The sequence below is a fragment of the Eleutherodactylus coqui genome, chromosome 4 (assembly GCF_035609145.1).
Source record: "Eleutherodactylus coqui strain aEleCoq1 chromosome 4, aEleCoq1.hap1, whole genome shotgun sequence".
Taxonomy (NCBI): Eukaryota; Metazoa; Chordata; class Amphibia; order Anura; family Eleutherodactylidae; genus Eleutherodactylus; species Eleutherodactylus coqui.
This window is the reverse complement of record NC_089840.1, coordinates 277,760,343-277,776,725: the sequence shown is the minus strand read 5'-3', so window position 1 is coordinate 277,776,725 and position 16,383 is coordinate 277,760,343. Positions and strand designations below refer to the sequence as shown.

Below are 16,383 nucleotides of genomic sequence, written 5' to 3'. Positions count from 1 at the left end.
ATCTGTTGACATCAGATGTCCCTCTGAGCTCCTGGTGACGTCATCTGCCAATGATTAAACAGATTTTAATATTTTTGAATATAGCATTACAATTATACTGATATTTCATGACCTTTGTATAAAAAATAAAAACACAGTTTGTAGGAGAGCTTTTGGTTTGGTCCTGCAAGGATCGTTTGTTATCCAAGGTCTGGAGGATGGAGCGGTAAAAGGAACAAAACTGAGGCCTCTTCTTCTGTGCAGAACCACACATGGCTGGCTTTGTTTTGTGGTAGATGAGAAATCTTACCACCAGTTGCCTCAGAAATAATCTTGTCTAGTCATGAAAGGGCAATGAAAATCAGTGACACCTGGGGATAATAAGTACTCCAAGGTGTAAAGAGGCCTGCAAAGGAGGAGAAATGGCACTATGTCCCAAAAAAAGCCTTCATGCCACCCAGGGATTTACAATGGATTGCCAAGGGGGCTTGGGACAGGTAGAGAGGTCCCAGTTGGGGAGTGAAGTGGTGGTCATATTGGTGGTGGGAAGAAGAAGAAGAAGAAAGGGGAAGGAAGAGAGAATACTTTCCTAGGTTGAGAGAATAGTCACCCATTTGCTGTAGACCGTAGAGCTCCAGGACTCCAGCAGTGTGTGCCCCTGTGCTCATCTGCTTTTAGTAGGAAGGGAGTGCTCCAATAGGGGAATTAACCCCTTAAGGACATGGCCTATTTTGACGTTGAGGACCAAGCGATTTTTTGGTATTTTTCAATCTCCATTTTTCAAAAGCCATAACTTTTTTATTTTTCCATGGACGCGGCAGTATAAGGGCTTGTTTTTTGCTTGGTGAGCTGTAGTTTTTATCTGTGCCTCTTTTGGGTACATAGACTATATAGTAAAACTTTTATTATTTTTTTTATGATACCAGGGAGAGAAAACGCATCAATTCTGCCATAGATTTTTTTTTCTCTTTTTCTTACAGCGTTAATTATGCAGCATAAATGACACACAAATTTTTTTCTGCGGGTCGGTACGGTTACAACGATACCAAAATTGTTATATTTTGTTTAGGTTTTTACACTTTTTTGCAATAAAACCCCCTTTTTTTTGGAAATCTTTTTTTTTCTCTATAGCTGCATTCAAAGTCCTGTAACTTCTTTATTTTTCTATGTACGGAGCTCTATGAGGGCTTATTTTTTGCAAGATGAGCTGTAGTTTTTATTGATACCATTTTGGGGAATGTACGGCTATTTTGATCACTTTTATTGCATTTTTTGTGAGGCAAAATGCTAAAAATTAGCATTTTGCCTCTGTTTTTTAGCGGGTTTTTTTACGCTTTTTGTCGTACAAAATAAAAAGCGTTTTCAACTTTTTTTTTTTTTTCCATAATAATTTTTATTGAATTTTATAGAAAGGTAGGAGCATAAACATATCATAGCGTATATAAGAAATGGTTAAATACATCGTTACAGATTTACACATTGTGATGAGAGATATTTCAATTTTATATTTCACACAACGATATGCTATAAATGATATAAATTTCTTTTTGTGTTAAAGCGGTAAGAGAAATAAATCAACTAAACAATTTTGAACATGTTAGAACTTATTTTTTAGTTTGAACTGCTGCCAATTATTCCAAATGCTGCCAAATTTAGAAAGACAGTTGTTAAATTTTGCATATATTTTTTCATAACAGTAGTGGTCTGAAACTGCGCCCAAGAGGTCCCCAATCAAGGGGGGGGGGGGGGGAAGCTTTCCTCCACTTTTTGGCTATGACGCTTTTAGCGGTCAACAGGAAGTGGCATATCCATTTTCTTTTCTTTTTTGGTATTTCCTGGCAGCCGATAAGAATGAGTGCCAATTGAGGCGTACGCCCAAGACGAATGCCAGTTATGACTTGTATGGTATTAAATACTTCCTTCCAATAGTTACGGATTTGGGGACAATCCCAAAACAGATGATATAGGGTGCCTACTTGGCCGCAGTCTCTCCAGCATGAGTTGGAGTGGGTCGGGAAAAATTTTGCCATTTTTGAGGGAGTATAGTACCAGTTAGTTAATACTTTGTAATGTGTTTGGAGAATGTTAGCAGAGAGAGTGGCTTTATTAGCCCATTCAAAGGCACTCAACCACGTTGGGAGTGGTATGTTTTCTTTTATTGTCTGTTCCCTGTTCCGTCACCTCATTAAATAGTGAATCTAGGTGAGGGGATAATAGTTGAGCAAAGTTCCTATAGTACTCATTTGAAAGACCATCAGGTCCTGGGGATTTGTGTTTTTTTTAGATTTTGTATGGCCTTATGTATTTCTAGTTTTGATATTGGTTTGTGTAATGTGTCTCTTTGGGTATCTAGTGTGGGGAGATCCAATCCGTCCAGGAATTTATTTATTACCTCTGGGGTGGGCTGAAAGATGTTAGGGTTATCTTTAAGGTTGTAAAGGCTGTTGTAATATTCCCTGAACTGTTCAGCTATCCGCTGGGGGTGGGAGATTTTGTCATGGGGGGCATTTTTGCTAGTGATAAATGGGATTTTTGTTTTTAATTGTTTTTTTTGACAAGGTTAGCCATCAATTTTGAGGGCTTATCCATGTAAGAGTAAAAGTTTGCTTTAAAGTAAGTCAGGCCCCTATTGTAGTTGTCTAGGAGCGTTTTTTTTAATTCCCTCCTCAGTGAGGATAGCTCCATTAGGTGGTCGTTTTGTGGAGATTTCTGGTGGAGAGATTTCAATTTTTTTATTTTATATCCCAATAGAAGGTCTATTTTTTCTCGTTTGTTTTTATTTTGTTGTATTTTGAGTTTTATTAGCACCCCCCTTATAACTGCCTTGTGGGCATTCCACAACGTGGCAGTACTTACATCAGGTGTAGAGTTAAAAGAGAAGTATTCCTCTAAAGCTTTGCTGATAATTTTTTGATTCTCAGGGATGTTGTACAGGTTGGTATCGTTTCACCACATTTTTGATAGGGTACAGGGGGCGCCTACGTTTAATTTTATGTATATCGGCGCATGATCAGACCAAGTGGAGACACCAATCGTGGAGTCAGTTATTGAGGTGAGGGTTCCTCTATCCACCAAGAACATGTCTATCCTCGAGTAAGTTTTATGCCTTGGGGAGAAGAAGGTAAATTCCCTTGAAGAGGAATTGAGACATCTAAATGTGTCGTATAAACCTTCTCTATGTAACCAAGGGTGAAGAACCGGCACATTCCTAATGGATGCAGTGGAGTCCACCTTTTCGTCGGCTATTACGTTGAAGTCCCCACAAAATACTAATTTTCCTATAAGGACTTTTTTGACCTTCTTTATTACTTTGTTTAAGAAGGAGATTTGGGATTTGTTAGGTGCATAAATGTTCACCAAAGTAATTGGTGAATTATCTATGGTACCCTGTAGTATCAGATATCTTCCCTTGTCGTCTGAAATTTGTTTCTTGAGAGAGAAGTGAAGAGTGTCTCTTAGGGCAATCAATACTCCGGCGTGTTTTTTATGGGCGTTTGAGAAGTAAATATGCGGGTATTGTTTATTTGAAAATTTAGGGCAAGACTGTTGGGCGAAGTGCGTTTCTTGCAAACATAAGATGTCTATTTTGGTCGCTTTAGCATCCTTCCAGACCATTGAGCGTTTGAAAGGGGAATTTAATCCCCTAACGTTCTGGGAGCAGATATTTATATGCATTGTTAAAGTGGGTTGTGAGTGTATTTGTTTGGGATACATTAGCAGCATAGCAAATATACGATCTTAAAACAAAGGTACAGGCGAAAACAGTAATATGCCTGTTAACACTAAACAATATACGAATTGCGTTGTTCATGTTATTCGTGAGAGCATATTTAAGATAAACTATCTTATTATGTGAAAACATCAATAAGAGCCCTCCAAGGAAAGAGCAATAAAACTGTAAAATTAAACAGATAAAACTTTAGATAAGAGCAGGTATAAAAACCTGAAACCTGTTATGGGGGGAAAGTTCGGCTTGCAGACCATCGGCCCGGTATTGAAGGTCAGCGAAAAACGTGTCCAGCATCATACGAGGAAGAAACTTGTGATGTTGATGCTGTTTTCATGGCGGGGTAGAAGGAAGCGTGCGGCGCTGAGGGGACCTCTGGGGTCTCTGAGGTTTGCCTGGCTGTGGTTCCTCTGGTAGTAAGATATTCCACTTGGAGAGGACATTTGCGCCATCTTCTGGTGAATTTAGAGCATGCACTGCGTTATCTTTGTGGACTATTATTTTTACAGGAAAGCCCCATTTGTAGGGAATTTTTGCAGCTTTCAGCGATGAGGTGATAAGAGAGAAAGCCTTTCTTGCTTGTATAGTATTCTGGGACAGGTTGGTGAAAAGGCTTATATTGATAAATGGAGATGGTAGGGTGCCCTGCTTTCTTGAAGCTGTCATCAGAGCATCCTTTATATGGTAAAAATGAAATTTGGCGATTACGTCTCTTGAAACTGAATCTGGTAGAAAGTTTGGCTTTAGTAATCTATGCGCTCTATCAATAGTGCAATCTAATTCGGAGGCATCTGGAAGGATGCTTTTGATTAGCTTGGTGAGGAAGTTTTTTAGATCATGCTGTGGGACACTCTCTGGGATGCCTCTGAACTTGACGTTGCACCTCCTACTCCTATCCTCCAGATCTGTAAGTTTTTTCTTTATGTCTTCTACTTCTTCCTCCAGGGAGTAGTGTGCATCTATTAGCTTATTATGAGATGCAGTTACTTCTCCCATTTTGGTTTCAATATGGTCGGTCCTCTCTTCTAGATCTGTTATAGAGGTGTCATTGAATAGTGTGATTGGCTGAAGCCACGTGCGCCTTCAGCCAATCACAGCCATTCTGTAACTGGCTGACGGCGTGTGTATTAGCTTTCTGGAGGCGGGGATTTCAAGCCCCCGCATTCAGAAAGCAATGCTGCGCCGGGGACGAGGAGCGAGCGACATCCTGCCGGAGCGCGACAGAACGCCGGGGGAGGTGAGTAATGATTTTTTTTTATTATAAGACATACCCCGAAAGTAAGACATAGTCGGGCTTTTGGGGATAAAAAGAAAGTAAGACACTGTCTTACTTTCGGGGAAACACGGTAGTACAGTCAGTGAGCTTTCCCGATCTCAACCTTTTTGTATGAGTGAGCAACTGCAGTTGTTTGTGTTGTAACAGGGGATTCAGGGAGGCAACATGTAAGTTCATAATGCCCCTTTCCTTTCTCTCTGTATACTATGTTCAGCCGCGGTTTCTGGTGTCTAAAATGGCGGTCCGTTCCCGCGCTCCAGAAGGCTTACGTTGCGAGACTCAGGAGCTCTGTCTCTGGCACCTGTGCGCTGCGGAGCTGATCTCTCTATTCTCAGCCTTTTCTTTAGTGTGGGTAAAGCCTTTCAGAGCAGACAGTAAGCCGTTCTGGGTTCACTTTTGTCGGGAGGTTTGGGGAGGTAATGTGCGGTCTGGTACTAGCGCTGTCACCTTTCTCCGCATGCAGCGCTCAGCCGCGACCGTCGGAGACTAAGCTGTCACCCCTTTCCCGTGCCACAGTAGGATTCTAAGTGTGTCACTCACCGGAGAAACCTAGCGGAGGTTTTGCTGGTGCTCCGGTCTACTTTCTCCGTTATAGAGATTCTTTCTGTGGATAAGTGAGGCTTCTGACACGTCTCCAGGGGTTTTCACCTCTCCGATCACCCTGGATGGCAGAGAACTCTATCCCTCCCGGCTTCTCCCTTCGGTAATGTGCTTTTCCTTCTTTTCTTCACTCTAGGGATCCTTAGTATAAATTTTGGCAAGATTTTTATGCTGGAAATGCTTTTAAAGTTGCTTAATAACCGGGCTTGAGCAGAGCTTAGGAAAACACGACTGCTCGGGTCTGCATCTAGGCCACGCCCCCGTTTTCAACTTTTTGTACATGTCGTTATGGACGTGTCAATACCCAATATGTGGGGTTTTCATTTTTCTTTTTACTTTTTTTATGCTAATATTAGAAAAAGCATAAAAAAAAGGGTTTTTTTACATTTTTTTTTTACATTTTTCTTTTTTTTACGTTTTTCTTTTCTTTTTTTTACACTATTTGAGTCCCTCTGAGGGACTTGCAGCACTGTGCCTATGACATCGCGAGAGCCGGCCGGAGACACAGAGGGAGCGCGATCCCTCTGTTAACTCTTTCCCTGCCGCGATCTACTTAGATCGCGGCAGGGAAGGGGTTAACAGTGGAGGGCGCATCTCCGATGCCCCCCCGCTGTTGCAGCGGGATGCCGGCTGTGACTGACAGCCGGCTCCCGCTGCAGGATAGCGCGGGATCTTATGTGATCTCGCGCTATCCCCAGGACGTACCGGTATGTCCTGTTGCGGGAAGTACCAGGCTCCCAGGACGTACCGGTACATCCTGGAGCGGGAAGGGGGTTAATATAGCTGTCGGGTCAGCTATTCTGAGGGTCAAGCCAACAAAAGAAGATTTAACGCTAATCTGTTCATCCTCCTCAGTGGAGTAACAGGGAGAGTCCAAAGCGAGCCCTATATTCCCAGATCTGGAAGGATGCCAGTTGAATATCGGAGTCTGAATATGAAGAAGTCTGCCTCTTAAAAAAGAGACAACTAGACAACACTGAAACTGATCAGCTGGTTCCTGCAGGAGGAATATACCTGGTAGCAAGAGCTAAAACCTTTTTTGCTTAGTGTTTCTCCTCCTAGTGGTAGTATCTATACCCACTTTCTTCAGTTGTGTCCCCAAATGCAATGGACAAGAAATAAAGACTTTTTTAAATTATAAAATAAAAACAAATCTAAAAATTGGTATCACCAGATCCATAAAGGTCTACACACAAAAGAAATGCAGTGGAAGAATTACCTTTTTGTTTTGGCTACTCCAAGAACAACTTGATTAAAAAGCTATCAAAATTTTTTATATATCTTTCCTACTGCTGGACCGTGAGACAGAGGACGAGACCCTGAATTACAAAGAGGCATGGGAAACAGAACTTGACACCATTCTCACAGAGGAGGACTGGGATAAAGTATGGGCCCTCACACATAAACTCTCCTCAGCGGGCAGGATCCAAGACCTCAATTACAAGCTAGTCACAAGGTGGTATAGAACGCCTGACCTGCTGCAGAAGATCTTCCCTCAATCCTCACCCATGTGCTGGAGGTGTGGCGAGAGCAGGGGCACAATGATACACATCTGGTGGGACTGCCGACCAGTGGCCTCCCTCTGGAATGAGGTGACAGCTCTCTTTAACCACATCAACCACACAGGGCTGTCGATAAACCCAAAACTAGCCCTACTCTCGCTATTCCCAGGGTCGGTGAAAGATGTCAAAACAAGCCTACTAAGGTACTTTATAATAGCAGTAAGAAGGCTAATACCGAGGTTCTGGCGTTTTCCAACCACCCCCACTAGAGGCATGTGGGTGGAGGAACTCCACACCCTTATGAGATATGACGAAATGGGGGCTGACGATCCCAAGACCTGGGAAACCACCCTCAAGACTTGGCAGCCATGGGTGGCGTTCAGAGGCTCAGGCAATCTTAAAAAGTGGGTAGCCCAAGGCTCGCTGGACTAGGCAATAGGCCAAGGGATAAGCAGATGAGACCATAAAGCAGAACCTCAAGGGGCCCCACACAGCAGCTCTTCTCGTTTCTCCCCCCACACCCCTCTCTCCTCTAGACCCCCCCCCCCTTCAGTGTGTTAAGAGAGTTAAGTTCCACATAGTCGAAGGGAGAACAACTTGCTATACTCAAGGTGGGGGCCGTAACAAGCCTCGCCACCACGAATCCCAAAGGTAGCCGAGGAAGAGGGAACGCGAAAGAAGTAGCTAGCACGAGACATAATTGTCTCGTCAAACCCCACTAGGGATAAACGCTCCTCCCCCAGACCTACCTTACTTCTCCCTTCGATCATTATATTCTTTCGAAAGTTATATCTGATTTTTTCATGATTAATGCAGAAAATTAACACTGTTTGTCTGATATATGCAATAAAATCTATTTGAATCAAAAGTTTTTATATATCTTTCCCAAAATGGTACCAATACAAACTACAGATCGCCCCGTAAAAAGCGAGCCCTCACACAGTCCTATCAACGTAAAAATGAGAAAACATTCTGGGGGTAAAATTTAGTGTTAGAAAGAAATAATTTTTTTCTACAAGATGAGTGAGGAGACTTATATGGCCATGCAAGCTCCTCTGGGAAATATATGCAAATAAGCAAGATGGAACAATACCTTTCAGCGCCACCTATTGGATGGCAGTATTCCTGCAAATCAATGTCAGACCCTTTAAGCAAGTCTTTATAGCAATAATTGGGAATTGACCACAAGCCAGAAAACCATACACATACAGCTAATTTTGGGGGGAGTATTTCTTGACCTCAATGGCAAGGATGGGGTGTAAAAAGTGGTGCTCTGTGAGCCTTTGCACCTCCTCAGACTAGTAAGCTTGTTGAGGGGTGGTGGTCGCAAACAGACTTTTAAAACTTTTTTTTAACTTTTACATGAATGCAGTTACCTTTTAAAAACCAGCTATCGTGTGCCTGGGGACCGCACACAAGGACCCCAGTGACAGCCCCAGGCTGTCAGTGACTCATAGCAGGGAGCTGTTGCACTCCCCGGCCCCGCAGCTTTATTCTGCAGGGCCGATGTTTTTTCACGGCCTTGTAGAATAAAGCCCAGCCACCCATACAGGAAAAGACGTATGGGTGGTCACTAAGGGGTTAAATAACATTTACACATTATTATGCATTTTGGACAAACAAGTGAATATACAGCTGAAAAAACCTGACTACACAGACTCTTCTCTACATGTAGTCTAAAGGGCCACTAACATGGGACGATTATTGTGGAAAACTCGTTCAAATGAAAGAAAATGCAAGATAATTGTTACGTCCAAATGTAAAAAACATTCTTCACCGTCCGCACACTTTTCATTGTCGCTCACTTTCAGCCAGCATAAAAATCATTGCTGGATGGCTGATTTCTTGCTGCATGCAAACGCTCCCCGTTCAGAGTGCTGAGCGAGAAGCCATCAGGGACCTGCATGAGCGCTAATAACTAGCAGTGACGTCACCACTCGTGCAGTTGTTTATATAGGCAGATCGTCCCACCTAAAAAAGCATTACCTGGGTGGTCACCTGTAGGTATCTCCTCCTTACACGGCTGATCCCCCCTCACATGTGTCTCTGTAGCATCAATAGGGATCAGATCTTCCTCCAGTTTCACCAGCTGTGAAACAAATATTGTAAAAGTCATCACACAGTTGGAGAAGTCGTGTGGAAGGTTTTATATGGCCAGAAAAGGTCATTAATTAGTATGAGGAGTCGGAATGACATGACAGCAGTAGTGATCTGGGCCAAATAGCTGCAGGTCTCCTGTATAACTGCAACCTGTTGCTTCTTTATTCCAATCAGAAGTCTCCAGAACCAGAAAATAGTGATAAGATGCGGAGATCTAATGTCTGCGGTCGACTGTAATCCCGCCATCTCCAGCTTTCTCATTACACAAGTATCATATAATAAGACTGAACACAAGACCTTCCCAGCCGTCCTACAGACCAGAGGGGAGATTTCATGAGACCTTCTCTCCATCTACCTGATTAACCTGTGGAAGAAGAGGACGGGGACATCTCTCTGCTGCTGTTCTCTTACTGGATCTACCTGCAGAAAACACAGACAGCCACTGAATTCATTCTCTACATACAAATAATAAAGGCCGTGTGGATTTAGTCCTGTCTATTACCTGGTGATGAGGTGGGCTGGTGGTCCTCCATCATGATGTCCTTGTACAGATCCTTGTGTCCTTCTAAATACTCCCACTCCTCCATGGAGAAATAGACAGCGACATCCTGACACCTTATAGGAACCTGACAACACAATGATACCGTCATCACCCAGACACGTTATACCGCCATAGCGTTACTGTATAATGTCCCAGCATTTCCAGCAGTATCACCTCTCCAGTCAGCAACTCAATCATCTTGTTGGTGAGTTCTAGGATCTTCTGCTCATTGATCTCCTCCAGTATCAGGGGGTGAGGTGGAGGCCTTGTGATTGGGCTCAGGGGTCTTCCCCATCCATCAGACACCGGGGCCTGACAGCCATCACTAGAAGTCTTCTTCACTACCGTGTAATCCTGTTTATGGGGAGACACATCCATAAATATCCCTGCAGACATTCCCAGAGTCCTTCATGTCTCCAGTTATGTACAACAATTAGTAAGATTTTCCTCACATCTGTGTTCATCATCTCCGTTGTTCTACTCAGTCACAGGAGCAGAAGAATGAAATGATCAGAGTTTTGGTTCTGTTAGATGACGGACAATAATGATCCCCAACAACCTCCAATTGCCTTATAGTAGATCTGTTGGGTTTCCATCATTCTACCAGAACAACCGGCTCTATTATTTTCCTGGCATTTATGATGAATTGGCAGTAAATCCTCTGCCGTAGATGTGACCAGAGACTGACATAGATAATAATGATGTACGTGACGTCATCCCCAGAATCTCTCACCTCTCCTGTAAGCTGGAAGAGTATCTCTAGGGTGAGGGTGAATATACTCTCCGCCATCTTGTCCCGGTTCCTCTCCATCCTTGTCGGGTCAATCAGGAATATTATCTGATATAGAAGATATCAGCCGAGGATCCTGAATGGGAAGAAGACGAGACAATGTAAACCACCCCAAAGCTCTATATGACTGCTATGAATAAGGCTACATTCACACAGCCCAATATAGCGTCATATTATGCTTGGCAGTGTGCATTTTACACGCCAATGTCAGGTAAAAAATTGCGGCACGTTTGCTCTTTGGGCATGCTCTCGCTACACGCATTGTTTTTAATGGGACTATGGCAGCATTGCACCTGTGCTAGGTGCATGTGAGTGCCATATGATGTCTCTTATTGAAGACAATGGGAGAAACGTTGTGGTCCTCTGCCACAGGTGTCAGGCGTGATGGTGGATCACTACTTTCCTGAAGTGATATGAGGCAGTTTTGACATAAAAACACCTCACATCCACGGGGAAATCACATATTGGTGAGTGTGATATTGGGCCATGATTCACAGCCCGATATTGCACTCATCCATGTGAAGTTAGCCTAAGGCCTCCTTCAGACAAACGAGATTTTAGCGCTTCGATAGCCGTGTTAAAAACCGCTACTATCGGAGCTTAAAATCTCATGAGCAAAGAAGAGCCGCGGGTATTTTTCATGATTTTACACGGCTGGCTGCAGCATCTTGCAGTGCCCTGACATCGCAGCCCCGAAATCCCTCGACCGCCAGAACAATGTAAATTAAATGAAATGCCTCACTGGAGGACCTGTCATTGTTTCGCTGTGATTACCACTGCTAAAATCCCTCCACCTCCCTTTTCCAGCTGGCTCCTCTAGAAGTCTATGGAATCTCAGGCTTTTCTGCATTGTGAAACAGACAGATTAAGGAGCTCTATAAAAAAAAGTGAGAAAACCTTATTTACTTATGAACTTTCATCCGTGATTGCTTCGTGATCGCTGCATAGAATGTAATACTTGTCGATTCTGACCATTAATAAGGTGAATCTGTTATTTTTGTGACTTTTTGTGTGTGTGAGTGTGAAGGGCCCGTGTGTTATTTATGATATGTGTACTGTTGGAGCTCTCATACTGAAGCATGTTTTGTTCTAACAGAGAGCAAGATTACGAAGGGTGAAGCTAGCTGATGTAAGGAAAGGGAGTGAAGAAGAGTAGGTAATGGTTTTGCCATTCCTCAATACAGACCAGTTTAGCTTAAAAAGTGTGTGTATATGTATATATATATATATATATATATATATATATATATATAAAGACGAAAGCCCTCACTGACTCACTCACTGATTGACTGACTCACCACTAATTCTCCAACTTCCCCGATGTCGTAGAAACATGAAATTTGGTGCGAGCATAGATTATGTCCAAAATAGGAAAAGTAAATGGGTCCCAACTAGATTATTTAAATCTAGCGCAAAAGAACTAGCGTCCAAATTTTAGGTACGGAATCTAATTCTCTCACTTCCCAATGTCGTAGAAACTTAAAATTTGGCATGAGCATTGATTATGTCATAAATAGGAAACGTTAATGGGTCCTAACTTGATTATTCAATTCTAAGCACAAAAGAACTAGCGTCCAAATTTTACGTACGGAATCTCTCACTTCCCGATGACGTAGAAACATGAAATTTGGCACGAGCATTGATCATGTCATAAATAGGAAAGGTTTATGGGTCCCAACTCAATTATTTAATTCTAGTGCAAAAGAATAAGCGTCAAAATTGTACGTACATAATCTAAATCTCTCACTTCCCAATGTCATAGAAACGTAAAATTTGGCACGAGCATTGAATATGTCATAAATAGGAAAAGTTAATAGGTCCCAAGTCGATTATTCAATTCTAAGCGCAAAAGAATTAGCGTCCAAATTTTACGTACGGAATGCAATTCTCTCACTTTCCGGTGTCATAGAAACGTGAAATTTGGAACAGGCATTGATTATGTCATAGATAGGAAAAGTTAATGGGTCCCAACTCGATTATTCAATTCTAAGCGCAAAAGAATTAGCATCCACATTTTACGTACGGAATCTAATTCTCTCACTTCTTGGTGTAATAGAAACTTGAAATTTGGCACGGGCATTAAATATGACATAAATAGGAAAAATTAATGGGTCCCAACTCGATTATTCAATTCTAAGCACAAAAGAATTAGCGTCTAAATTTTACGTATGGAATCTAATTCTCTCACTTCCCATTGTCATAGAAACTTGAAATTTGGCACGAGCATTGATTATGTCATAAATAGGAAAATCTAATGGGTCCCAACTCGATTATTCAATTCTAGTGCAAAAGAACTAGCGTCTAAATTTTATGTAGGGAATCTAATTTTCTCACTTCCCGATGTCATAGAAACTTGAAATTTGGCATGAACATTGATTATGTCATAAATAGGAAACGTTAATGGGTCCCAACTTGACTATTCAATTCTATGCGCAAAAGAATTAGCGTCCAAATTTTACGTACATAATCTAATTCTCTCACCTGAAATTTAGCACGGGCATTGATTATTATGTCATACATAGGAAAAGCTAATGGGTCCCAAATCGATTATTCAATTCTATGCGCAAAAGAATTAGCGTCCACATTTTACGTACGGAATGTAATTGTCTCGCTTCACGATGTCATAAAAACTTGAAATTTGGCACGAGCATTGATTATGTCATAAATAGGAAAAGTTAATGGGTCCCAACTCGATTATTCAATTCGAAGGGCAAAAGAATTGGCGTCCAAATTTTACGTATGGAATCTAATTCTCTCACTTCCTGATGTCATTTCATATAAAGGAAACGTCGCATGGTTACCTCCACGTGGTGTTTCCTGGGTAACGCAGAGGACTATGCAAAATGGTGAACATATTTTTTTCCCGGTATCTCTAAAGTAACCACGGCTTCATAAGATTTTCCGCGTGAACACCAGATAAACACCAAATTAATGCAATAATTGGTATATATACCAAGTAGAGAATGTTGCGACGACACCTTGATGACTCGCGTGTCCACAAATCTCACCGATTCCTGTTTATAAACAATAGTAAATCTCAACCTCTCTTCACAGAATTAGTATCATCAACAAATGACTATAGAGGACCCTGTCTTAGGCCGGCTGCCCACGGCGCCCACGGCGGAGCCCGTCACGGCGCCCCCCAGAGACCCCCAAACTTACCTGCGGATCCGGCGTCCTCGCTCCCATATGACGCGGCGGCGGTAGGCGGGGAAGCGTTTTCACGCTATCTTCCGCTGTGCTACAGTGGGAGATAGCGTGAACGGACGGCTTCCATTGACTGCAATGGAAGCCATCCGCGCGTACACCTGCGGCAAATAGAGCATGCTGCGGGTGAGGTCGGGTGATTTCACGGTGCGGAATTCCATATATTCAATAGAACCTAATAGCTGCGCGCAACGCAGCGGATTTCCGCCGCGAATTACGCGGCGGAAATCCGTCCGTGGGAAGGAGGCCTTATACAAAACATATCAATAAACTTACCCCATACTTCAGCAAGTCTGTAAAATAAACATAAATGAACTGTTCTTCAAAAGGCAACATAGATACGTTACATATGGGGGGTTACATTGGACCCCATCGCTGTACCCTCCCCCGACGTACTTCAAAGGGTTGTGTTTGTAGCAATGCTCCTTTCTTAAACTCTAAGTGATGCGGCTCATATTAGACCAGAGGGGCAACAATTTGGGGTGGATTTTCAACTGGTTTCAGAAGACGGAAGATTCTGGAGCGACAAGACGGCGGCTGCACCTCCCAAACCCCAGAGCATCAGTGAGCCGGCGGCCGCGAGGAACAGGGTAAGACTCCTCCGGAGCGCCGGCAGAAGCTGCTGTCCATCTGCAGCTGCTCAGCAGAAGGGGCTCCCAGGACTAAAGACCTCATGGGGGATTCTGGGGCCACAGGAGGCAGAAAAAGGGTCATTTTGTGGGGATTTGGGGAAAGCGCTCGTCCTATCAGTTGTGTCACTTATTTATATTCTTCTGGGGGGATTTTGTACGGATTGTAGAAGCGAATTTGTAGTGGAGGCCAAATAATCCTGATTGTAGCTGGAGATGGTCTCTGCCTTCCGGAGGCTTCTATTCCCAGTCATGTTACGGGCCTGCCAATAGGGGGCGCTGCAGAGGCCTTGTACCATCTCCTATGTACATCCCAGACTCCCCAGAGGAGCGTTACATGGCCGCTAATCTCCTGCCCCTTCCCGGGGTCTCTACAAGGGGAAGCTGTGACCCCCACATACCTCCAGCTGCAGTCGGACAGGAGCCACGTGGTTGTTCTGTGCTTACAGGACCTGTGATGATGTCACCGTCATGTGATCAGTGTGTGGGAGGAGACAAGGGGTCACATGACCAGGTCTCTCTGCTCAGTGGATGCAGGACTCTGCTGTGTGAGGATGTATTCAGTGGCTGTATGGAGCAGAGCCGAGTGTGTGTGAGACGGAGGAGCAGAACTGAGTTTCTGCAAGACGGGGGAGCAGAGCCGAGTGTGTGAGATGGAGGAGCAGAGCCGAGTGTGTGTGAGACGGAGGAGCGGAGCCGAGTTTCTGCAAGACGGAGGAGCAGAGCCGAGTGTGTGAGATGGAGGAGCGGAGCCGAGTGTGTGTGAGACGGAGGAGCGGAGCCGAGTGTGTAATGTACAAGTCTATGATGTCTTTACAGACGGTGCCGGCATACGATATACAGTGGACCCCGGAGTTACACCTGAGAGGTGATTGTTATTCTTGGTGGGTGTGTCTGTATTCGTGGGATGGTCACTATTTAATGGGGACATGTCTCTGTGTGGTATATGCCTGGTATAGACCACAGATATGTTTGGTCGAAATGTCACATGTTTGATTGGACTGCAATAAAGATTTGATTCCCTTTTACGGAAAGCTATTGGTAAGACGCTTGATTCCCCCGTGCGGCCGCGTTCCTGTGTTTGGATTCGTTTATACATTGATGCCTGGAGTCCGGTGGTTGGACTGCCACCTCCCTCGGCTTTTGCTGTTCTTACATGCTGTTGATCTGATTGCCGCAGGGTGTCGGCTATAATAAACAGCTGATACCCATGCTGTATGAAGAGGGATAGCCCTGTGATCTCTCTTCCTACATACCCGACCCCGCAGGGTGTAACTGTATGTCCTATAGCGGGAAGGGGTTAACCAAGTGGACTGAAATGTTACTCAGGGTTTGCAGGTCACACATTACAAGAAGCTAAGAGTATGCCCTGGTACTGGTACCACGAGGAGAAGAAAGCTTTGAGATCTGGAAAGAACGCGCACGGTGGTGCTTGAGAGAATGGTCCTGCACCGAGGAGGGTAAGAGACGGCGGATTAGTGAGAGCCTGCAGACTCCGGCTGCAGAGTTAATTCGCTTGTACAGAGACGCTCCCGAAGGAGTAAGTGCAAAGGACTACATACAAGGATTGTCTGACCATTCGGAGCCATATTGTGATCTTGAACAGCTGGTTGCTGATATTAGGAGGACTCATCAGAAAGAAGGAGAGAATGTCCGTTCTCATTAATCGGTTCCAGGTTCTTCTATCACGTCTCGTGCATCATTCAGCTGTGGATGCTGTGAGGACTGATCGGTTAGTGAGAGGATCACTACCTCATCCTCCTCTGCCTCCAGTTTTCAAAGTTTTCTTGCCTGAGTTTATAAGGTTGGTGAAGAAACACGAGGCTGATATTCAGTTTTGTGCGCCCAAACCAGTGACAGGTTTTCGCAAGGAAGACTCTCCTGCTAGTTCAAATAAAAGTGATCAAAAGGGGCCTTCAGAACCAAAACAACCTAAAGCTCCCCCTCCTGTCTCATGGTGGAAACGGTCAGTAGGATGGGGACAAACCAATGCATAGTAGTGTATTTTCTGTACGGAACCGGAGATTTAAAA

At 43.7% G+C, this 16,383-nt stretch overlaps 2 protein-coding genes across 2 annotated transcripts in view; both read right to left on the bottom strand.

Annotated features, from left to right (window-relative positions):
• LOC136626719 (zinc finger protein 208-like) overlaps positions 1 to 16,383 on the bottom strand; it is a 214,852-nt gene that overhangs the window by 34,170 nt on the left and 164,299 nt on the right. The gene's annotated exons all lie outside the window — the stretch shown is intronic.
• LOC136624470 (gastrula zinc finger protein XlCGF66.1-like) lies at positions 16 to 14,804 on the bottom strand. The gene is made up of 7 exons (XM_066598449.1): positions 14,753 to 14,804; positions 10,459 to 10,591; positions 9,900 to 10,079; positions 9,687 to 9,810; positions 9,540 to 9,600; positions 9,071 to 9,173; positions 16 to 44 (listed from the first exon to the last, which is right to left on the bottom strand). Exons 2-6 carry the CDS (start codon positions 10,534 to 10,536, stop codon positions 9,167 to 9,169), a joined length of 450 nt encoding a protein of 149 aa, XP_066454546.1. The 5' UTR covers positions 10,537 to 10,591; positions 14,753 to 14,804; the 3' UTR covers positions 16 to 44; positions 9,071 to 9,166.

Bases quoted from the DNA above. Each gene is read 5' to 3' on its own strand.
- LOC136624470 (XM_066598449.1), bottom strand. From the start codon at position 10,536: ATGGAGAGGAACCGGGACAAGATGGCGGAGAGTATATTCACCCTCACC. The intron at 10,080-10,458 runs GTGAGAGATTCT...CCCCATAAACAG, and splicing joins TCTTCCAGCTTACAGGAGAG to GATTACACGGTAGTGAAGAA. The intron at 9,811-9,899 runs GTGATACTGCTG...TTGTGTTGTCAG, and splicing joins TTGAGTTGCTGACTGGAGAG to GTTCCTATAAGGTGTCAGGA.